Source organism: Tympanuchus pallidicinctus, unplaced genomic scaffold (genome assembly GCF_026119805.1).
Source record: "Tympanuchus pallidicinctus isolate F22 unplaced genomic scaffold, pur_lepc_1.0 scaffold4, whole genome shotgun sequence".
Taxonomy (NCBI): Eukaryota; Metazoa; Chordata; class Aves; order Galliformes; family Phasianidae; genus Tympanuchus; species Tympanuchus pallidicinctus.
In genome coordinates this window covers 11,595,025-11,618,426 of record NW_026294758.1, presented here as the reverse complement: position 1 = coordinate 11,618,426, position 23,402 = coordinate 11,595,025, and the positions used below count along the sequence as shown (strand labels likewise).

The 23,402-nt window shown below is 40.7% G+C and overlaps 2 protein-coding genes across 4 annotated transcripts in view; both read right to left on the bottom strand.

Moving 5' to 3' along the window:
• Window positions 1–2,375: 2,375 nt before the first annotated feature.
• Window positions 2,376–11,533, bottom strand: FAM151B (family with sequence similarity 151 member B). 3 transcript variants are annotated; one of them, XM_052700801.1, is made up of 6 exons: window positions 11,296–11,533; window positions 10,532–10,697; window positions 6,905–7,122; window positions 5,075–5,210; window positions 3,447–3,616; window positions 2,376–3,234 (listed from the first exon to the last, which is right to left on the bottom strand). In XM_052700801.1, the coding sequence occupies exons 1-5, from the start codon at window positions 11,531–11,533 to the stop codon at window positions 3,463–3,465; spliced, it is 912 nt and encodes a 303-aa protein (XP_052556761.1). In that variant the 3' UTR covers window positions 2,376–3,234; window positions 3,447–3,462. The 3 variants fall into 3 exon arrangements, with proteins under 3 accessions (XP_052556761.1, XP_052556760.1, XP_052556762.1); XM_052700802.1 differs by lacking the exon at window positions 2,376–3,234 and adding an exon at window positions 6,549–6,618 and having other exon boundaries at window positions 3,501–3,616; XM_052700800.1 differs by having other exon boundaries at window positions 2,376–3,616.
• A 118-nt stretch (window positions 11,534–11,651) lies between these two features.
• ZFYVE16 (zinc finger FYVE-type containing 16) overlaps window positions 11,652–23,402 on the bottom strand; it is a 30,001-nt gene continuing 18,250 nt past the window's right edge. Inside the window, 8 exon segments of the mRNA XM_052700568.1 lie at window positions 11,652–14,764; window positions 15,563–15,727; window positions 16,140–16,245; window positions 17,124–17,286; window positions 17,820–17,900; window positions 18,578–18,728; window positions 19,452–19,556; window positions 22,628–22,710. Of these exon segments, the coding sequence (XP_052556528.1) occupies window positions 14,603–14,764; window positions 15,563–15,727; window positions 16,140–16,245; window positions 17,124–17,286; window positions 17,820–17,900; window positions 18,578–18,728; window positions 19,452–19,556; window positions 22,628–22,710 (1,016 nt within the window). The 3' untranslated portion in view covers window positions 11,652–14,602.

The following is a 23,402-nucleotide window of genomic DNA, read 5'->3' as shown; positions in this document are numbered from 1 at the left end:
CTTATGTATTTCATATTTTGGTTCGCTATGTACAAGAACAGCAAGTCACTACAAAAACACTGCAAAAAAGACATGTCCATGGCTGCATTTACTGTGCTGTGCTCAAAGTGCAGCTTTGAAAATATCCTTCCCTGTTCTGTTTGCTTTTACTTTTGCATTAAGGAGGAGGTTGTTTGCAGGGACTGTTTCTTTTTTGTCTTACAGCTACAGAGCAGAAGGCAGCATCTCCAAGCATTCAGTGCAGCTACATGAGAAAACTAGTAAATTAAAAGTTGCTAAAATGTAGGTTTTTTTCTTTTGTCAACACTTAATAATACCTTCATCTTTATGCATATCATGAGACACAAGTAGTCAATTTTGTTTTTTTCTTTTTTTTTTTCCCCCTGAAATCAGATATCTGTAATTAGATTCCTTCACAAGCAAAGCATGACACCACTCGTTCACAACACCGTCCATGTAACAGGAGCACAGGTCACTAACAGAAAAGATAACATTAGTCAGTCACACAAATCATCCTGACTACATTCAAACTGTTCTCATTAGAAGATGAGTTTTTTTTCACTTTCAAATTTAAATCCAGAGTTGGAGGGAGGGATACTAAAATACTTCACAGTATTTCTCAGCAAAGTATTTTTTTCCATCAAGTTTTGCTGTTGCTGCAGGGCCTTCAAAGAGATCACTGCCAATATAAATGCATCTTAAGAAAACTCGGGTTTTCTTTGCAGAGTGAACTGGTACAAAATGCCAATTTTTATGACTAACATCTCTGATAAATGTCCCAGCTATTAATAGTTTCTAAGTCTTACAATCCTTCAGAAAAAGTGGCCTTCTTTAAAAATATACATCCTGTTCTGCTCCTGTTGTTCAGAGATAGGACCTGTTGTCTGAGATAGGTGCCTCCTTGGACAACGTTTGTAACTGAGAGGGAGCGCATATGTCCCATGAACATCACTGCTTTTTGCATTTTACACTGTAAAAACAGAAGCACACTTTTTAATGTCTGACAGAATGAATAACAGAACCTGAGGGCCCTGAGTGGGGGTGCTGATAGAAGCATCTGAGCTACTTGGTGCAAAGGCTTTACACATTCCTTACAAGTATTTGTCAGAAGACAACAAAGAGGAAAGTAGATTTCTAACAACCAATCAAACTACAGGAATTAGAATTGTTCAAAAACTTATTTTGTACCTGTATTAGTCCTCTGTGGTAGTTTTTACTGTGCAGAAGGTGAAATGTGCCATTAAATCTTAAAGAACCCCAAAATCTTTGTCTAAGAGGAATGCTTGGAGGTCTTATCAATCCCCCACCTCAGAGCAAGATTTGCCCCACCTCTACTGCTCACCTGCTCCTCAGAAGCAAACAAGCATCATCAGTGAGTGCTGTAAACAGCACATGGTTTCCCTTAAACTGGGATTTGGGAAGTGTTAACACTGCAGCACTTAAGAAAGTACCAGACTACTGTGAGCATCTGCATGAAGTCAAAACCACTGTTTCACATTTAACCACTAGGACCTGTGGCTCTGTCCAGCACCACAATGTATTTCCAATATTAATGTAGAGGTTTTGTTCCACATAGGGAAAAAAAAACCCAAAACATATGATTTTGTGTTCAACTGGGACTGGATTCTACTCAAAAAACACACAACAATCTTAGAGCAGTGAGTTTTTTAAAAGACTGCATACAGTCCAAGTTATTTCCAAATTTCTGAGTCCGAGTGCATGCTGATGCACTGTAATTAATTCCTGGTTTGTTTGCTTGTTTGTTTTTCCCCAAAAGGGATGAACTATCAGTTGAGCACAATCAAGCTGCCAGATGCCACCAGTTGCAGCCTTCTCTCTCAACAAGCTACTCCCTTTTATGTTTCAACAGCATCAGGAATGACAGGCAGCAAAGGCAGTGGCTATGACAGAAGAACACAGAAAGACTGAAGGGAATGAAGGCAAAATATAAAGACACTGAAAACCAACAAGTAATTGCCTTGAAAATAACTATGTTCAAAATTCAGATGATTACAGAGCAAAATAATTCTCATTTTAGTGGGAACAGAACAAAAATAGTAATTTGTTATTGTGCTGCAGCAGCAGCCTAAGATCTGATGATCCCCATCAGCCTACTGCATCCACCTGCACAAGAGCTAGCAGAAGGGAACATTGACCTTCCTGCCCTAGCACAATTACAAGTAACTGCAGTGTGGAATTATTATTTTCTTCAGCCACGCTGAAAATGTAATAACGCAGTAATGACTGCCCTGCAGTGAAAACACAAGTCAGAAGTAAGAGCAGCTAGAAGAAAGTAACTTCATCTCACTCTGTTGCAAAGACATACTGAAACTCAACAACCAGAGCCCTGAAGAGAGCCAAAGAAAAGACTGATATAACACCCCAGCATTTTATTAAGGAGTCCTTACATTTGTACATTGACCCACACAAGCTAATAGATACAAACATCATGGAGACACATTCCGTGAACCAACAACATTACAGCAACTAGAGTCAAACTAAAGAATAAGTCTACAAACATCAGAACACAACAACTATCAATACTGCTTTTCAATTAAAATTTCAAGAGCTGCAAGAGTGTATTACATTAGAAAAAACAAAAATCTTTGAATCAACATGAAGTTTAAAAAAAAAAATTCTTTAAAAATGTGTCCCACACTTGCTTATATCTTTTCATTAGTAGTTTTACCCCTATTAAAGCAAATATTCACTGAAAATCAAAATAAATTTTAAATAAATTGAAAGAAATCCTAGAACAGCTGAATTTAAGGGATGGCCTCCCTGAATTTGAATGTAGCATAGGAAGCATTTCATAATACTCTGGTGTCTTTCCCCCTAGCCCTTCCAAAAAAAAAAAAACAAAAAAAACCAAAAACCAACCAACAAAAAACAGAAAAAACAGCTTGTGGTAATATAATGCATTCTACATTTAACATGTCATAAATAGAATCTTCTACTGATGAGGAGTGAGAAAATTACCCATTATGATAGCAGCACAAATGGAGCATATGAGGATGAGATACAAAATAATCCCTCTGAGGAACTGCACAGTGCTGTACCTACTACAGTCTTGCTGTCCTCCTGTATGAATATGAATGATTTTTCTTGGCAGACACTGAATGGTTCTTGACAGCTGACACAAAAGCTGTCGGTAGCAAATTACCTTGGTCTACAAGTAGCAATCAGGGTTGTTCTCTCCTTTATATACTTGCAGGAAACAAGTGCTAGATCACACTGAGAGAATGACAGAGAACATGCATGAGATGAGTAAATAACAATACTGACCCATTAAAGAGGCACTGCATTTCTGTTTGGAAAACCTTTTAAGAAAATTATACAAGAACTATTTCAGTGACCATGGGTGTCTTCTATACACTCCATTTGAGCAGGAAAATACACTTCCCTTTCAAGTTTAAAGAAACCAATTATTATAAATGAGGTCATACCTTGTAGGCTTCATATTTAAAATTCTATTCCTATAGCCTTTTTAAACTCAGAATTCTGTGGTTCTGAGATGTCATAATAAACCCTACTTTTATCAAAGTTTTCACGGATGAAAAGCAAATCTTCTACAGAATATACATCCTGTTTGCCTGTCCAAACAGTGAGGCTGTACCTATTAAAAAAAAAAAAAGTGATTATTAATATAATGGATATAAAACGGAAAAAAAAACAAAAAAACATTGCATTTATAGGCTTCTAAAATAGTCAGAACTGTGGTATCTTAATGTTAGGAATGTAATTATTTAGCAAATTTTATCTCCTTTGTATTTCAAAGTTAAGCAAGATTCAAAATTAGGAAGTAGGAGAACTGTATGTCCCTGTTTTCCTTATGCGTTTACATTTATACCAATAATCTTCCTCCACCTTGCATTTCTGTTTCAAGAAACTGCACTCATGGTCTCCCCACTCTTCTTGATGCCCCAATGATTTCAAGTTTATGTAAAAAGCAATTACTGAAAATATTACTCCAAAATTCAAACAACACAAATTTGTACCATAAGGAGCGCAAAGAATGCCTGATACAGACAGGCTACCTTGAGAATATGACTGCAGCCCAAGAACAAATGAGGAAATGGTAGTCTGTATGAGGCAAGTTTTTGTCTTCTTTTATTATATGTAAACATATTTTTTATGAAATTGCTATAGGTTTGTAAAAACATTTTTTTAAAGCAACTCTAACTTAAGTGTCTGGAAATCACTGAATGTTTTTCAGGTATCAAAGTAATGTCCTTCAGATTGTTAGTAAACTTCTGCTGTAGTTCTGGCTGGGATAGAATTAATTTTCTCCACAGCAGCTCAGTATGCTGAAATGTTTCGGATCTGACAATACATCTCATATTTTTGCAGCTGCTGAACAGTGCTGACAAAGCAAAGGCTGATGGGCTGGGAACAGATACAAAGCTGGGACACAACACAGGCAGTAGAGCTGACCCACAAAGATCAAAGCACCAAAGAGATTCAGTATCATGCAACATTGTGCTCAGCAATTAAAAACCTGGGGGAGCAGGGAAGATGTTTGCCAAGGCTGCTGTTGATCAGGGACTGGCAGGACATTAGTGGTCTGGAGGTGAGTACTTGTTTTTGCACCACTTTTTTTTCTTGGTTTTATTTTGTCCCTCTTTTACTTAGAAAATGGTTTTTATCAAAGCCCATGACTTTTCTCATTTTGCCTTTCTGATTCTCTCCCCATTCCCACTGTGAGCAAACTGGGTAATGCCCTGCTGACCACCAGTGTTAATAAATGAGTTCCAATTCAGAACTGACTTGGGATGCTTTTAGGCCAACTATGTAGAATACAAGGAATATATCAATTGAGGAATATATAAAGTGTAGGTAGCAGTTAATTGCAAATTGCAATGTCGAACTGGTTGGACTAATTAACTTTGCTAATCTTATGAAATGGTTGTAATGGAACTGGATTACAAAACCTATAAAAGATTAGCTATCTATAATAAGTAATATTAAAGGAGGTTTTAAAAATGTTATTATTTCACAGAAATGAGAGCTTTATTACTAAGAAATATGTGACTTCACAATAAAGACTGCTAAAAATAAAGCCCCACAGACTTACTGGTCTGACTGGTCTACCAACCAGCAAAGCTCAGACGCTGACTGCCGTACTAACGCTGCCCGCACAGGGAATGTGACAGGCTGGGAGAGTGCACTGCATATCTGAGCCATGTCTTTCACCACTGTCCAACTGTAGCCTGCAATAAAGACCATGTGATTACAAAGGTCTCTTCGCAAATACAGCCTCTATCAAAACAAAGGCACAATGATTTACTGAACGGTCAGACTGTAAGACAAGGGAAGAGCAGACAGTTTTGTGAAAATCAGATCATTTAGAAACGAAGTGACTAAATTATTATGAGAAATATCATTGTCCGATGGGGGAAAAAAAAAAAAAAGGAGAAAAAGAATCTTATTTTCATGAATTGCTGTGTTTTTTCATATATAGCTGCAGAACACAACATTTTTTAACGCCCGAGGAATTGCATCTTTGCTCTCTAAGAGGTTTTGCCTATGACATCAATACATGCTGGCTTTAACTTGACCGTGGCTCTTTAAAAGCAAAAACATTTTGGAAAGTAAAAAAAAAGAGGAAATAATCTGAATTAATGCAGTAGAAGACAAAGTTGTGTAGAAATGTAGCACACAAAATGTTTTGCACTTAAAAAAATGCTAAAAACAAGCAATCTGAAATACAGTGCCTGTTGCTGAGGTTTTTATGAGTGCTGGAGGTAGTTAAGAGTGCTGTTTTGCTGTTCTTCAGTAACAACACTTAATCATATTTTTCTCAATTACTCACAGGCAATGTAGGGACTTTTCTGTCACTACTGCTTTTCAACCAAAAAAATGCACCAAATTTAAAATTAAGGTTTTGCTGGGCAAACAGTAACTTGCATTTGCAATCAGTTTCTCTCGTGTCTTACAATACATCCTTAAATAGCATTGCTGTAAACTGAAATTTAGAATGAAAATAAAGTTAAATTTATTTAAAAACATCACTCACTACAGTAGTTCCTGTGCATATTTCCAGCAATGTTTTACTGTACTGAAACAACTTTGGAGAAAAAGCTGTACTAATTTTAAAAACATACTGCACAGTATACAGTGCAGTCATTGCTACAAAATGCTAAACCTTGGTAGTCAAAATCAGTGGTTTGGAAAGGTGTGCAGGTTTGTCACTGAAGTCCCAGATGATGCTGGTGGGAACTATGCTGCTGCACACAAATGCACATGGTGCATGGGAGTAAAGCACTCTGACAAAGCAGCTGTGAGAATGGTGAAGGGAAGCTAGCAAAAAGGATCACAAAATAGTTTTTACACATTTTGGATCAAAACTCCAGATAGGGATCAATAATTAAAAGCTGCAATTAGATTCACAAATTTGTGATTTAAAAAAAAAATTACTAACATTAATGCACTGGAAAGCCTATTGCAAAAAATTCAGTTCTTCAGTGGAAATGTAAAAAAAAAATGACTCACCACTTGATTTATCTAATGCAAGAGCATACTGATAGGATTTAATGTTTCCAGCTTACTTTTCTTCAGGAAGCGTTCCAGAACTCCAGTTAGCAAACTTCTCCTGGTGGGACTCAGGGAGCAGACTGCCTGAAACAGGGCTCAGGCAATTTGTTCCAGACAATATCTCAGGATGAGGGAAATGACTTGAAGAACAAAGTATTGCTTGACAGAAAAGTCAGATTTCCATAGAGTTCCATCTAAGCTCAAACACCGAACTAACTGCTACATGTTATAAAATGTAATTAATAAAGTAATACTTCTTATATTGACTATTATTTCCAAACTGACAAATGGCATTTATCTAGAATCAATCGTGAAATTAATTTGAGGAAAGCAGGTGACATGACATATGCATTGCATTCCCTCTCTTTACCTTCATTGTGCTGTTCAGGGTGCCAGCCAGTTGTCCATCCCAATGACAAGGTTACATCTGGGAAAAACGAGGTGACAGTATCAAGGAATCCCTTTGCATCCACAACGGGGCTGATCCCATTGGGTCCCGGGAGGATGTCTGCATTGAGCCAAACGGGTCTCTCCAAACATGGTTCCACAAACTGGAGCAGCTCCAAGGAGGGCCGTACGGCGTCAAGGCTGTACCAGCAGCACATGGACAAGGTGAGACCCCTCTACCCACAGTGAGGACAGGAAGCACTCAGAACACGTTAGTGGACACAGTGGGGATGGGCTGATGGTTGGACTAGATGATCTCAGTGGTCTTTTCCAGCTTAATGATTCTATGATTCTGTCATTCTAAGGCGACCTGTAACCTCTTACGAACTTTGCTGTGTTCCAGTTAGGCCAGAAAAAACCCAGGCGTTATACAGAGGAACAGTCCTTGAAAGTAGCCCTGCAGAGAAACACCTGGGGAGCCTGGGGAGCCAGCAGTGTGCTCCTGCAGCTTGGAGGGCAAATGGTATAGCAAATGGTATCCTGGGCTCCATCAGAAGAGGGGTGGCCAGCAGGGACAGGGAGGTGATTGTCCCCCTCTACTCTGCTCTTGTGAGGCCCCATCTGCAGTACTGTGTCCAGGCCTGGAGCCCCCAGTACAAGAAAGACAGGGAGCTGTTGGAGAGGGTCCAGAGGAGAGCCACAAAGATGATCAGGGGACTGGAGCACCTCCCCTACAAAAACAGGCTGAGGGAGCTGGGCTTGTTCAGCCTGGAGAAAAGAAAGCTGTGGGATGACCTCATTGCAGCCTTTCAGTACCTAAAGGGTAACTAACAGGAGGGGAATCAACTCTTTGAAAGAGTAGATGAATGCAGGGCAAGGGGAAATGGCTTCAAGTTGAGGGAGGGGAGATTTAGGCCGGATGTCAGGGGGAAATTCTTTACAGAGAGAGTGGTGAGGTGCTGGAACAGCTGCCCAGAGAGGTTGTGGATGCTCCGTCCCTGGAGGTGCTCAAGGCCAGGTTGGATGGGGCCCTGGGCAGCCTGGTCTGGTATCAAATGGGGAGGTTGGTGGCCCTGCCTGTGGCAGGTGGGATTGGAGGTCCCTTCCAACCCAAACCATTCTATGATGATTCTATGAACCTTGTCTATCCTAACAAAACTTCCAAAACTACTGTGATGTGGTAGGAAAGGAAATATAGAATAACTGGGAAACCGATCAGATGTCAAGAAAATCCATAATTATTTTCTCACAGCGAATTAATGAATGTTCCACATAACATTCGGGAACTTAAAATCACTGTAATTAAAGGTGCATCCTAACAGGACAGACCTGTACTCTCCCACAGTCCTCCGCACCACTCCATAAGACTCATTCTGCATCAGGCCATTCCTAGCCCTGGCCCAGGACAAGGTCAGAAGAACCATGTCAGAATGTGCAGACAGCACTTGAAAGAGCAGCCAGCTGTGACCCAAGCTGCCCACACTTACTGTCAGCAGCGCTTTTTTACATTTTAGCTTTAGTGTTATTGAGAGAACTGCGTATCGGTAGGGCTCCACCCACCACTTTCAGTCAGCAAGAACTGGCTCATTTGGGTCATAGGTTTTTTTTGGTTTTTTTTTTTGTTATTATTTTAATTTTTTTTTTTCCCAAGAGAAAAGCCAGTAATGACTTAATTTAACACCACTGGTTTCTAACCAATTTCTAACATGCTCTGAAGCCAGAACACTTCATTTGTTCCCAGAACTAGCAGACAGGTGACTGTCGGAGTCACTCAAATGCCTTCATTTCTTCACTGAAGTACACGATAATGTAAAGAGCACAAAAACAAAGAAGCATCTCTTGAAAATAGAACAAAGAAACCCAGACAGGACTCTTCTTTTGCAAAGCACTGAGAAAATTCAAACATGCTGTTGACTCCACTTTCAAGGCTTTTTTGAAATGATTGTGGCATTTTTTGAAGTGTGACTCCGAAGCCCTTTTGCAGAATGCATTAATTCTAGCAGGAAATGTGATTATGTGATCAATCACGCTCACAGGGTAGGAATACGGAAAATATTTCTTCTTAAGCACTGTTAAAGTAATCTTCAAAACTTCAGCAACAGTAACCAAAGAATAAGGATCCAAAAGAAGATCAGATTCTGTGTCACTCACACAAATATAGCTGCACTGGGGACTTGTAATTTTGAAATGCTTTTATATAACTAGACTTTCATTGTGCAATATAATTTTAAAAGCTTTTTAAGATCAGCACTTGTCTGGAAATTCCTTGTGGAAAAAAATAAGAGGCATCTGAAGGAATCATTAAAACTGATTTCTCCTCTTTTCTCTCTGAGCAAAGATATGGAGAACCTATGGAGAATCAGTAAGAAGATATAGCATGCCCATCTTCACAGAATCACAGAATGGCCAGGGTTGGAAGGGACCTCAAGGATCATGAATCTCCAACCCCCCTGTCACAGGCAGGGCCACCAACCTCCCCATTTGATACCAGACCAGGCTGCCCAGGGCCCCATCCAACCTGGCCTTGAACACCTCCAGGGACGGAGCATCCACAGCCTCTCTGGGCAGCCTGTTCCAGCACCTCACCACTCTCTCTGTAAAGAACTTCCCCCTGACATCCAGCCTAAATCTCCCCTCCCTCAACTTGAAACCATTTCCCCTTGCCCTGCAGTTATCGACCCTTTCAAAGAGTTGATTCCCCTCCTGTTTGTAGGCTCCCTTTAGGTACTGAAAGGCTGCAGTGAGGTCACCCCACAGCCTTCTTTGCTCCAGGCTGAACAAGCCCAGCTCCCTCAGCCTGTCTTTGTAGGGGAGGTGCTCCAGTCCCCTGATCATCTTTGTGGCTCTCCTCTGGTCCCCCTCCAACAGCTCCCTGTCTTTTTTGTACTGCGGGCTCCAGACCAGGACACAGCACTGCAGATGGGGCCTCAAAAGAGCAGAGTAGAGGGGGACAATCACCTCCCTGTCCCTGCTGGCCACCCCTTGTCCTTCTGTTCCCGTGAACTTTAACATGAAAACAGTGATTACATCACACAGAACAACTGGTGCAAATTACATTTTATAGCCACCCAGCAATTACTGCATTTCTATAGCATACCTATGCAGTGACAAAGCTCTTTTTGATGTACAGCTGCATTCTCTACATGTGGTACAATCTGACACATACTCAGAGAAAGCTAAAACCAGGAATGGCAAAGATTGTCTAAAAATCACAGGTCGTATCAAATCCCATTTCAAACTTGTCAAAGCAATCTCATGGGGTTTTCAGTCCTCCTTCCTGGCTCAAGCAGAAAACTGAAAGAAGCTTTCCAGATAAGCACTTTTATTTCAGTTTTCCCAGCAGCAAAACTTCACTTAGTTGCAACTCAGTAATGAGTTCACTGAATAAGAAATAATTATTTGTGGTTCAAAACATGTAAAGTTTTTATTCTTTTAATGTATTCAGTAAAACTAAGATTCACTAAGTTTACTGTCCAGTAAGGAATGTATAAGCTCTGAATTGCACAATAAGAAAAAGGTTAAACGATCATCAGAAGACAGTTAGCAATACTTATAAAGTTGTTAATTGCTAAGAATGCAAAGTATATGCAAATGTTTCGTCTCAAAATACCTCTTAAAATCCAGCTTAATGCCCTTATCTGTGCTGACCATCTCCTCCAGCCACTCCTGCAGCGTGATGTCGCTGTCTATTTCAGGGGGGTGAGCCATAATTGGGTCTCCATCTCCTCCTCTGCCACCTCGGAGGAGGACATCCCCTTCTACCATGTGAACTGTGCCTGTTATTTAGAAAATGAACGCTGTAACAGAGCAGATTCAGTACTTCCAGTGTCTGCTTAACCGTAATTGCAGGGAAACTTCCTACACCAAACGGTGCTCGTTTACTCCATGAGGATCACAGAGTACAAACTGCTGCCTATGATGCAACCAAGACACATTTTGGTGTACTTCGGTAACCGGGATCTTTAGAAATCAGTGGCCAAGGGAAAACTGAGCTCTGAATGTGTCACTTGGCCAAGCAAAGTGGCGTAAGGGACCTCAGCCGCTCCTCACACGTGCCTCCCCGCAGACCCTTCTCCACGTTCGCAGCCCTCCCTTGGGCACCCTCCGACAGCTCCGCGTCCTTCTCGCATCGCCAGCCCGCACGCGGTGCTGGAGGTGAGGCCGCACAACGCGGAGCACAGTGGCACAACCGCTGCCCTCGCAGCGCTGGGCCCGATGCACCCCAGGCTGGATGGCCCTCTGGGCTCCAGGGCACGCCGCCGGCTCGCATTCACCTTGCTGCCACCAGACGCCCCAGATCCTTTTCCGCACGGCCGCACGCATACGCGGAGCCGCCCCAGCCGAGCGCACGGCCTCCCTCCGGCCGGCACTTACTGCGGGCGGCCTCCCGGGCCCGGCGCCGGCTGTTCGCCGCGTGCCACCAGCGGATCTGCGCCCCGTCCCTGGCCGCCAGGCGCCCGGCCCTCAGGAAGTGCTCCACCGCCGCCTGGCTCCGCGCTCCTGCGGCCCCGAGCGGGACGGCCCTCACCGCGGCGCTGCCGCGGCCCCCGGCACGGAGCGGGGCGACGGGCGGCGGCCCCGCCGCGCTGACCACGCTCTGCTCGGCCGCCATGGCTGCGGCCCGGGCCCGCCCCGAGAGGCGGGGGCCGCGGGGCAGCAGCGATGAAAGCGACCCGCAGCCCGGCCCTGCGCGGACGCCGCCGGAGGGGAAGACAAACTTGAGACGGTCGGCGAGGCCCGGCTGGCTGCTTTATTAAAATAAGAGCGAAGCTTTATTTAACTCTTAGACATCGTTAGCGCAGAATAAATGGCAGAACGGATACTCCGGTTACCCGACCGCGCGACGTACGCAGGAATGCCGCCCGCATCTCACTGCGTTCGTTAACCAGAGGAAACAGCGGAGAGTCGCGCGGTGAGATCGAGGCACGACCCGTTTGCACGCAGCTGCCCACCGTGCGGCCCGCGGCTCCCCTCTGCAGCTACAGTTTGCAGAAGAATCAGCTCTGATGTATCCCCAGTATCCTCCAGGCCTGAAATCTTCCACCGCTTCTGTGTTTTCTAAGCACAGAGCTGATGAGGTTAAGCTATAAATTGTGTCTGAGACAAAAACATAAAATATCCCCAGTGAGCATCGAGAAAACAGCAAAGTGTTAATAGCCTCATAAACCTGCACCAGCATTTTTACTGAAAACAAGATCAACCTTGGACTTGGTTTCGTTGCATTCTTTTTGGTAAAGACTTGTGACAGTTACCAATCCTTGGTTCATGGAACCTTGGTACAAATCACGTGCATCCCGAGTACATAAATAGATTTTAAGGACCCGATATAAAAAAATACATACAGTACTGAATCTGTTCATGAAAACTCACACTTAATAACATCTGTCCTCCCTGAAAATAAAGGAGGATACTGAGAGATAAGAAAAGCCGGAGAAGGAAGCAGAAAAGATAGTGCAGAACTCCTGTTTTATTGCTACACATAGATTACTTCAAGGATAAGATGGCTTTTTACTAATCCTTGAAAGGTCAGATTGCGTCAGGACTTTTGAACATCCAGTAAAAGAAAAGATCAATATCTATAAAAATAGCATCTGTTTTAGTAAGATAAATCCCTATAAATTCAAGAATCAGTTTTTCTACAAAAAGTAATTCAGAAGCATACGGTCATGAAGAACCAGCATGGTATCTTAAGTCAGGACTTCATTTACAATGCTGTTGTAAACTTAATTGCAATTTTTCTTTTAAAACAGATTTGATGAGGGAAGGGGATGTACTGCTGAGAGACAGAGAAGAACCAGGGAACACTGTCACTTGAGGAAGGAGGAAGGGAAAACCTCAGATTTGCCCTAAAGGAATTTGCGAGGGCTCCTCCAATAAGGTAACAAGGCCAGCTGTCCTGCAGAGATGGAATGAGAAAAGCCAAGGCAAAGGTGGAACGAAACCTGGCAAGATGTGAAAAATATCAAGAAGAGATTCTACGGTACATTGGTTGGAAGAGACATGCAAAGGAGAGCATACCCCTTCTGACAGCTTAGAAGGGAGAACTAAATACAACAGACATGGAGAAGGCTGACTCGTTCATTACTGTCAATCAGGCTTTCCACGCCTGTTACATTCCTGAACATAACAGGTTGAGGCTAGGTGAGCAAAACCCCTTCCACTTTAAAGGCAGAGCAAGAAGACCTGGGGAATGACAGGTCAGTGAGCACCTGGGAAGATCATGGAGCAGATCCTCCTAGAACATGTGTTAAGGCACATGCAAAACAAGCAGGTGATCTGAGGCAGCCAGCACAGCTTCATCAAGGGCAGATTCTGCTGGCCAGCCTGGTGGCCTTCTGTGATGACAGCATCTGTGGACAAAGGAAGGGCAACTGATGCCATCTCCCAGGTTTCTGCAAGGCCTTTGACATGGCCCCACCACATTCTTATCTCTAAATTGGAGAGATGTGGGTTTTGAAGGGTGGAATATATGATGGCCAGAAAGATGTGTGGTCAATGGATCTATATCCAAGTAGAGGCAGGTAATGAGCAGGGTCCCCTCAGAGGTCTGTCTTGGGACCAGTGCTCCTCGGCATCTTTATCAATAAGATTGACAGTTGCATCAGGTACACCCTCAGCAAGCTGAGTAGTGCAGCTGATACAACAGAAGGAAGAAATACCATCCTTATGGACCTGGACAGGCTTAAAAAGTGGGCCCACACGAATCTAATGAGGTTTGGAAGAAACAAACTCCCTTACTGCTTCTTAATAAGAGAAGTGCTCTAGCCCTCTCATCATCATTGTGGCCCTTCTCTGGACCCAGCTCCAACAGCTCTGCATCTTTTTGTGTTGGGGACCAAGCCTGGATGCAGTACTCCAGAGGAGGCTCTGCAGCCATCTCATGGTATCCTTCCGCTACTTACAGGGAGCTTAACTTTACATGGTCAAATAGTGCAGGGACAAGGTGGAAGGGCTTTAAACTAAAAGAGGGGAGATTTAGGTTAGATGTTTAGGAAGATGCTGTTTACTTACAGGGTGCTAAAGCCCTGGCCCAGCTGCCCAGAGAAGCTGTGGATGTCCCATCCCTGGAGATGCTCAAGACCAGGTTTGATGAGGCCCTGGGCAGCCTCATCCCATGGCAGGGGAATTAGAACTAGGTGATATTTAAGGTCCCTTTCACTTTAAGCCATTCTATGATTTCTCAAAACAAGCGTCAGGAGGTGTCCACCTATATTTATACTGGCGCAAGTACAAGTGGTGAAGTATGCAGTCAGCAACCTAAGACTTCAAGTTTGCACCTCAAATAGCAAAAAAGTTCTTCGCATATGGAAAGGACATGCTTCAGGTTGAGATTAGATCTGACTGCAGCAATTTCTTTAATACTTATCTGATGTTAAGAGGCAAGATAGCATGGCTGGAAGTTACACTAAACAATGTAAGTGCTACAGTAGAGTACAGAGGTAAGCAACTGCCTTCTTCTGCAGCTGTATTAAGTGTAAAGTTTCAGAACGTTAGAGAACATTACAAACTACACTTGCTTCTGTGGTAAAGTAACAAATGGAAGTTAGATTCCTGTTTTGTTAAATTTAGTTTCAAAATCCATTAAAATCAAAACAGTTTTAGAAAATTTGATCTTTAGTGTTTGACGCACTGAGCTTTGGTGTTCAGAGTTGGCGAACCAGTATCTTGCCAGAAATTGGTCTCAAAATAAATGTTCCATAAGGAAAAACATTAATTCCATTTTCAGCGGTAAGCTTGCAGGATCCGACATCCCACCATGGATCACAGGAATCAGAGCTTTGTCCAGTTCATTCAGGTACTTCTGTGGAAAAAGCTGACCCCCAGATCCTGCCAAGTACTCAACCTAAAACAGAAACACATTAACATTTCTTCTATTAACAAGACAGACAAGTGTGTAGTATCTTAATAAATCAGTATTTCACCTAGCATCACACAGACAGAAAATAACACATATACTAGGAACTGGGTAGGTTTCCAGGTCAATCGTGAGCTATTAGAATTGTCAATGAATCTCTAGGTTTACCAGACCACACATCCTCTGCGTCTCATACCACTTGAGATTTTTGTCAAGAATTGTCTGACTGTATTCTATCACAGTGACTATTAATTTCAAAGTATATTATTGAAAAATAATTTAAAGTAGTATTACAGCTTCTCTTAAAGATAAGAAAGTTTTACAGTTCACTTATTTCAGACAAGAGTATTCCAGCTCCAGAATTCTGCAGTCTTTTTAGGAGCATTGCATACTAGATGGAGCTAAGCAACCCTGTAGAAATGCTGGAGCAAATGTCTTACCAATGTCAGGAGCTAAAGCAGCAGAAAACTACATCAAGAAAAGCATCAGAAATTTAGCTGTATGATTCCTTTTACTAATTCACCCTATGGCACATGAGCGCCAAAGAGTTAGAACCAGACAAAAACTGGTAACTTACTGCAAACAGCTGCTACAGGCATGGGGCAGAAGGGGAAACCGAAGTTATTCTTCTGTGATCTATTAGTCATTAAGACAGCCCCTATACGAAATTTCATCCTTAGTCTGGATCTGAGTAGGACAAAAACTAGGAATATTCAGAAAGATCCAAAGGTCTTTATAGGAAAGGCTTCAGAATTGAAGTATATACAATACAAGTTGAAAGATTACCATATCTGAGTCAACTGAAACTCTCAGGCCTATCTTATTCATCCCATTCTTCTTCAGGGTTTTAAGGTGTGGACAAAGAGCAGAGCAGCAGGCAGCAGCGATGTCTTTAGCAAACTGGAGATGAACAGGACTGGGTAGTTCATGGTCCTTTAAGAAATAATACACCTGAAATTACAGAAATAAGGATATTCAGCAATCTGTCATATAAAAAGTTAAAAAAAAAAAAAGTAATTCAGTATTCAGTTAACACAACAGTGAGCTACCAATGCTTGTTTGCTGGCATAACGTTCCTAGAGTTTCATTTGTTTAATCAAAATACTTGAGTAACTATGAGAATATCTAGATTTCATACTCACAGAGTTAACAGTGCTAACAGACTTACATCATTTACTATTTTTCAGAGGAAAATAATATAAAGTATATGAATTTATCACAGAATCACAGAACAGTTCGCAGATCGGTATGGCTATGCGTAGTTTAGTTTCTTTAATAGTAACATTCAGTACTCTTGTTTTAGCACTTAAGTACTGTAAGTAGTAGCAGTAAAAAAAGTTCAAGTACAACACAATTTACTAACTTCGGTACACTTCACAACTTTTCCTTTTCTTTCAAAGTCTCTGGTGTGTGCTATTTTTTCACTCTGAGTTCCTTCCATCGATTTTCCATCCACTTGGCTTAAAATTCTATGGAGAGAATAGTATTGTCAACAATTGCAATAACATTTTGTTTCATAAATGTTTTCCCATTCTGAAGCATAATGTCTAATTATCTTCAAAAGCTATTTAACAGCTCTGTAACAAAATAATACAGGATTTGCATCATAATAATATAGAAGCTACAAAAAACAGTATCCTAGACAGGGAACAAACAACACTTAATAAAAACCTTACCTTTATAGGTCTGTGAAACTGAAGCTGCCTCTGTTAAAATTAAAGCCTCTGTTTGTTCTTATCAATCAAAAAAGCCACAAAAAAACCCCAAAAAGCATGCCAAGACAACCCCGCCACGTGAGGAAGAGATGGCTTAACAAAAGGCAAGTTTTGAGTTAATGATGTGTAATTAAAGTTTGAAGTTATTCATATAACTGTTTAAATCACAGGGAATAAGGATATATATTTATATTTATATATCCTTTTATATATATATATATATATATATTTTTTTTTTTTTTTTAAATTAAATGCTGCCATTGCAAGCAGTGAGTGGCCAAGAGCAGTACAGTGCACTTCCATGCCCTCAAGCCCAGAAACTTGAAGGAATTAACTGCATCCTTAAAATGGTTAGTGATTCGACTGATAGAGACTTCCAAAGGAACATGAGGTTTTCACAAACTCGTCCTGTCAGCTTCCCGAACAGAGAAAAATGGTATTGATTTTTGCAAATACTACAAACAAAACTGTTCTGCTAGTGACATCTAGAGGAGAGCAGGCAGCTTACTGTCCTTACAGGTCTTAGTAGCAAATTACTGGAATAAAGATGTTTTAGATTAATTTCTTGAAATAAAAAGCAGATATTTGAAAGTTAGGAACATGAGAGTTACATGCTTTGCTAATATATTTACCCTTTGTTTGCTTTTTCTTCATCTTCCACCCAGCAAATATCTACATATTCTTTTAGACCTTCTCCATCCACTTTTCCACAAGTTATTTTGAAGTCTTTCTTGTCTCTTAATGCTTGACGTAGGCTTTCCATTGTCTCTGGTGTTATCTGGACCATTAATCCATCTACAAGAAAATCAATTAAAATCCCCACTTGTTTACAGGAAGAGCAGCAACACTTTATAGTCATCCTGGCTTAAATATTAGTGGGATCAACCCTCTCCTGCAGCAAGTCCTAACTTGGACTCCATACTAAACTACAGCATTAAATGCTCCATGACAAGAGTCAGGAGTAGTGAAAGCCTTTCTAGTCAATAGAGCTAAGACTAGTAGAGCAATCTTAGACAAATGTTAAGTTTCTGGCATATATATGTTAATGTATGTATTTCATCAATACAGCAATGAACATACTTCTAGATACTGGCAGCTATAAAGGAAATGTTTGCACTGACTAATGTGAAGAGTTAAAACTTATAATGTAATAAAAGCAACAGATAAACTAGCATGCACTTTTATAAAGTACAATTTGTTTGTTACAGGTTTTCTACAATTTGCAAAGTCCTGAAAGAGTTTTGCTTAGAGTAGAACAAAGATCCTGCACAAAGCTAATTTTTATTTTTGAAACCACCTGCAGAACAGACACTCAGTACAATTCTTACCTTCAACTATGCTGGATTTAGCTAGAAATTCCGAAGATGTCTTTAAGGCTCCATTGAATACCACAAAACTTGCGCCTGTAACTAGAAAAGGTAGGAAAAAAGAGTGACACTAATCACTCAAGTTTGACATTACCATCAAGTCAAATGACTTACATTACCTTTTTAAAATCAAAAATATATTTTAATGTTTTTAATTTAAAAAAAAAAAAAAAAAAAAACAGGGCAGAAGAGGTATTACTATGCTTCAAGTGATGATATGAATAACTTAGTCACAAGTTGGTACAAAAAATACTAGACTGTAGCAAAAAAAAAAACAACAACCAACCACCTTTCTCATTTTATGAGTGCATACAGTGTGTAAGACACTGAAAGATGGGCACCAGGCACACTGAAAGAGCCCAATATGCAAAAAGGAGACAGTTAAGAGAACTGAGAGAGGAGAACAGGCAGCTACAAGAGAAAACAGAGTGGTGTTTCAATTTTTTTTAAACATAAAACATAATGCCACACAACTTTAAATTAAATTTATTTACAAAGATATTCCTGAAGCTTACAGTGTTAGTAGTGAAACTAAACTGAACTAAACTGAAAGGTCATATGGAACTTTAAGCAACCTTGACTAGAGGGAGACATCCCTGCCCATGGCAAGGAGGTTGGAACTAGAAGATCTTTCAAGATCCCTTCCATCCCAAACCATTCCACACTCCTATGACTTTTGCTCTAGAAATTGTTCCCCATAAGCACGCCAGACAGCTTACCTTTTCGAGGGTGTTCATTAGTGCTGTTTGCTTGCGTATGATAGTGACCTTGTTTATTCTGCACACACACAAAGTGAGAATCTGCTTCAGTATTAAAACTGGCTCCAATGCTAATTACATGGTCATTAGAGGAATTTATCACCTTCATCACCTGCCAATGTAAAATTTGTTATTAAACAGACAGATCTCATTCTGTAGTGCTCGCTTTAAATATAAGACATTAGAAAAATCTAGCAGAATTATTCACTTAATTACAAGAAGTTTCAAGCTGACTAGCTGGAGTCAAATTAAACATGATTGAAAATACTACTTGGAGAGGGAAAAGTCTAAAAACTGCTGGTCAACACAGAATATCAGAGCTGGAGGGATTTTATTGGTCATGAGACTAAGTATGATTTTATTGGTCGTGAGACATGAGATTAGTATATAATTATATTACTACTCTTATATTACTCAGTTTTTTCGTTAAAGCTCTATTAAACAGATTGCAATAAAAACTATACTGGCTTTTTTTAAAAATAATGTTTTCAGTAAAACATAATCCATAGGAAATACATAGGAGATACTCCTTGGAAATGCATGCTAGAACACTTCACTGAAATTGTTCATCTTCCACAGTTAACAGTTATCCTAAAAATGACTTATTTCCACACATCATCCACTCTAAGAGCACACTGGAGAGCTCAATCAAGTGAAGAAATCACTTGCAGAACTGCAAGGACACTGACCAGAGAATAGAAGCACAACTGCCTCTAGGAACTACTACTCCTCCTCTGCCATCTCCCCCTCCCCATTAATAAAAGAAGTCATGTTAAAGATGTGATTGGTATTACATCAAAAAAAGATAAAAGCAGTTTGGAATAGTTTAACTTACTTGATTATATTTCCTTAGGGGTATTTTAATACAGCTCCTACCCATTTCCACGTGAACAAACAGGTTGTCTATTGTATGCAAAGTATATTGATAGTTTCTAAGGTCCTGCAATAGAAAAGATAATATGCTAAGACAAAGATGTGAGCAGACAGTTTATTTCCATACATTTTATAATAAATCTTAAAGACTAAGTACTTTGCATCTATCTCCAGGCTTATAAGTCCTTAGAAGTACCTAAAAACTTCTGTTCCACTCCTCTGCTGTGATTCACTGGAAAAGTACCTTAATGGATATATTAAAAAATCTGTAGCATTCATGAAGTGGCTGTACTATTTAACAGTGGCTTACTTCAACTACAGCTACTTTATGCACATTGTGATCTTGTAATGTTTGAGGTAATGTGAAATACTTCAACAGAAAGAGTGGACAAGCCCATTTGGTTTGTTCAGAGAAAGAATTTAGAGAACACGAGATGGAGGAGAGACTTCATAGCTGTTTATCACTCAATGGAGGAGAGTGGAGAGCGAGGTGCTGATTTCCTCTTTGGTGACCAGTGATAAGTCCAGAATGGATATTAGGAAAAGTTACTCACTGACAGGGGGGCTAGGCCCTGGAATGGGTTTTTCAAGGCAGTGGTTACAGCTCCAAGACAGCTGTTGTTCAGGAATCACGTGAACAATGCCTTAACTCTTAACTTCATGTGGAGCCAGGAATTAAGACTTGACTTAATCAGTCCTTTCCGGCTCAGGATATTTTATTCTATGATTCTGCGATCTCTTGAGTACTTGAAGTACTGCTTGAGTCTCACACTGTTCATTATACCTCCCTCTGACAGAGGTTACCATCCATCAGCCAGTTCTGCGAATTTCCACATTCTGTTCTGTTCTGGAAGAATGATGATAGATGAAAAATGGTCTCATTTGCCTTTCCTAGGGAACGCCAGGAAGTTTTGTATCAGCAATTGAACCAGGAAATCAGTGTTCTTCCCCAGTCAGCTCAGCTATAGCAAGAGCTATTTATGAACAGGTCTCACTGCACTGCAAGTTTCAGTTCAAATGACATTATTTGATGGTATAAAGGGTATTATCACAGATGTGCATGCCTTCATCACCTACCAGCACTTCAGTCACTTCTGTGGTGCTAGATTTTATCATCTTTAACTGAGTTTGAGTCATGTGTAGTTTAACATATTCTTAACCTCTTGTTAAGCTACATAATGAGAACTTTTTGCAGCCTTCCTACAACAACTAGAAACTCTTGCTACATCAGAAGAAGTAATCTTGCCAAGGAGCATATATTCCCACTGCTTGTTTTGAGCCTGAAGGTGGACCTTGGGCTAAAAAAGGAATGGATATAACATATCAGAGACTAAGGCAAATTCATCTCAGTACATTCTTAGCAGCAGTAAGAAGTGCACGCTGATGCATTTAACTACCCATTGGGTGCCTGTCTGTCTTTTGAGGCTGTTCTTCTAGATCTTATTTACTTGTAGTTTAGGCACTTCCTGAATAATACAGAGGTTTAAGCTGATTAAGGAAATCTCCCTCATTTGGTGGTCCCTTCCACCCTCAAGTCCTTCTTCTGACCTCATATTGGTACTGTCCCAACAACAGCGAGGCAGGGAGCAGGCTCACAGAATTGAGATTTAAGATTCCTCCATCAAGAAAAAAAAAAAAAAGCTGGCTAATTGCTAGCTTTCCTGTAGTGCAGCTCTAATTCATATCAATTCTCTATGCAGTGACATAAATATCAACAACAGGAAAAACAGAAGAGTGCCAAAGATTGCTGTTTCCTCTAAGCTGTAATGGTTTTCCAGATTTGAGAGGATTCAGTGATCACGTAAGTATGTGCAATTTTCTCCACAACATTTCCAACACTTTTGCTTACAGCATTAAGGATAAATTCTATGCAAGTATTTGAAGAGAAAGGTTACTGGACTGGAATAGAAGTTTACTAGTTTGTTTTTTCAAATTTAATGAAATACCATTTTAAGACTAGAATTCTTGCACCAAAGCAGTATTTGAAAGAGAAAACTGCAACTGAATGGCAACTGCTACCAGCTTCAGTGTAAATTCCAAAGTTGTTCTCATTATTTGAAACTATTTCTTACAACCAGAAACTGTGCTACAATGAGTATGATGCATAAGACTGCACTAGGTTTATAAGGCAAGGCTTTGACAGCAGGGGAGTTGCTAAGAGAACATAACCCAGCAGCTGCACCATGTCTGATCAGATCCAGCTCCAGTCAGCTCCCAAAGGGACCCACTGTAGGCCAGATCTCAACCCTAAGCGATACTGGAAGAAGCCAGTGGAAGAGCATGGTTAAGAAATGACCAGGAATGCAGCCCATGGTGGAGCCCATGACTGAACAGACGTATGTGGCCTGGATAAAGTCACGAAGAGCCCTCACAGGAGCAGGCCCTGGTCCACAGCTGCAGCTGAAGGAGAGCAGCCCATAGTGCAGAAGGGCTAGCAAATCTGCTGCCTGTGGGGACTGTGCTGGAGCAGCTCCTGAAGCATGAGCCTCATAGTAGGGAGCTGAATTGGAACAGTGCTTCAGGGAGCTACAGCCTGTAGGTAGACCACACAGGATCAGTTTGAGAAGGACAGCATCCTGTGGGAGGGACATAGGGACATATATAGAGCAGGGGCAGAGAGTAACCATGAAAGAGCATCAGAGATGAAGCATTATGGACTGACTGAAGCTCACATTCCATGTTCACCTGCATGCCTTGGAAGAAGGTGAAACAGGGTAGATGGGGAGGTTTGCTCTTAGCAAGTTGCCCTTAGTAAGAAATCACCCTGTTAGTGATAGTAAATAAATTTTGCTAGTAATAGGAACATTAACATAATTTATTATGCTGAATTTAATTTGACAATAACCAGTGATTGATTTCCCTGTTCTTATCTCAACACTTGATCCCTCTTTCATTGCATTTTCTCCTTATTTGCAGAGAAAAAGAATGGCTGTGGGGTATAGCTGCCATCAGGGTGAAGTCACCACACTTCCTTAGCTCACACTTAATACATATTAAAGTAGGGAATTTCCAAGACACCTCCAAAGAAAAAGTTAATTCTTTAACTTTGCCAAAAGTAATTCAGCTTTAAACAATCTGAGGATATTTTACACAGTCTGGATTACAACAGGAAGTGAAATGAATAAAATAATTACTCACAACAAGTAGATTCATAATTGTATGTCCTATTTCTCCAAAGAGTGGCTTTCGATGTCTGAAGCTTACTAGAGGAGTTGGATATACTGGAATAGAAGAAATAAAGTCACACTTTTAAGTTTTATAGTTGTAAGTATTTATTTTCAGTTATAGACCAAGTTTCTTAATTTCAATATCTGAACATTCAAGGGAACTAGAGCCACTGTGATCCTTACTCGCTGACAACCCCTTAGTCCACTGCATGATTTCCCCACCCACAGTTAAATCCTACTGCAATATCTCTACTACTCTAGAGTCACTCCCCAAGCAGCAGAAATCTTGTGGCAGAGACCTGCTGCTTCTTTCTCTGTGATTGACCAGCTATGTTTCTTGCAAAGGGTGAGCTGAAAGGAAACAACCTTCGTTCAGACTCTGTGTCACCAGTTGTGAGAGGAGCTGCAAGGTTGAATACTTTCTTAAACACGAGTACTATACAAGTAACATCCAATTTCATATTAATGTTGTAGAATGAACTGAAGTACCACTTAGCATTAATAAACAAGAATGAAGTGGTTCATACAAAGTAATAAGCTTCTAATTGCTTTGCAGTCCTGTGGCTGTAGTAGAAAACATGCAGATGGAAATTAGGGAAAGCAAAGAGATCAGGAGACCAACACATCAACACACGAAGTCATTTGAAAGTAAAACAAACAGTGCAGCAAAATCAAGATAATGAGATCAGTCCAAGAAAGTGCATGGCTAGTACAAAAATGACAATAAAACTGGTAAGAGAAAAGTA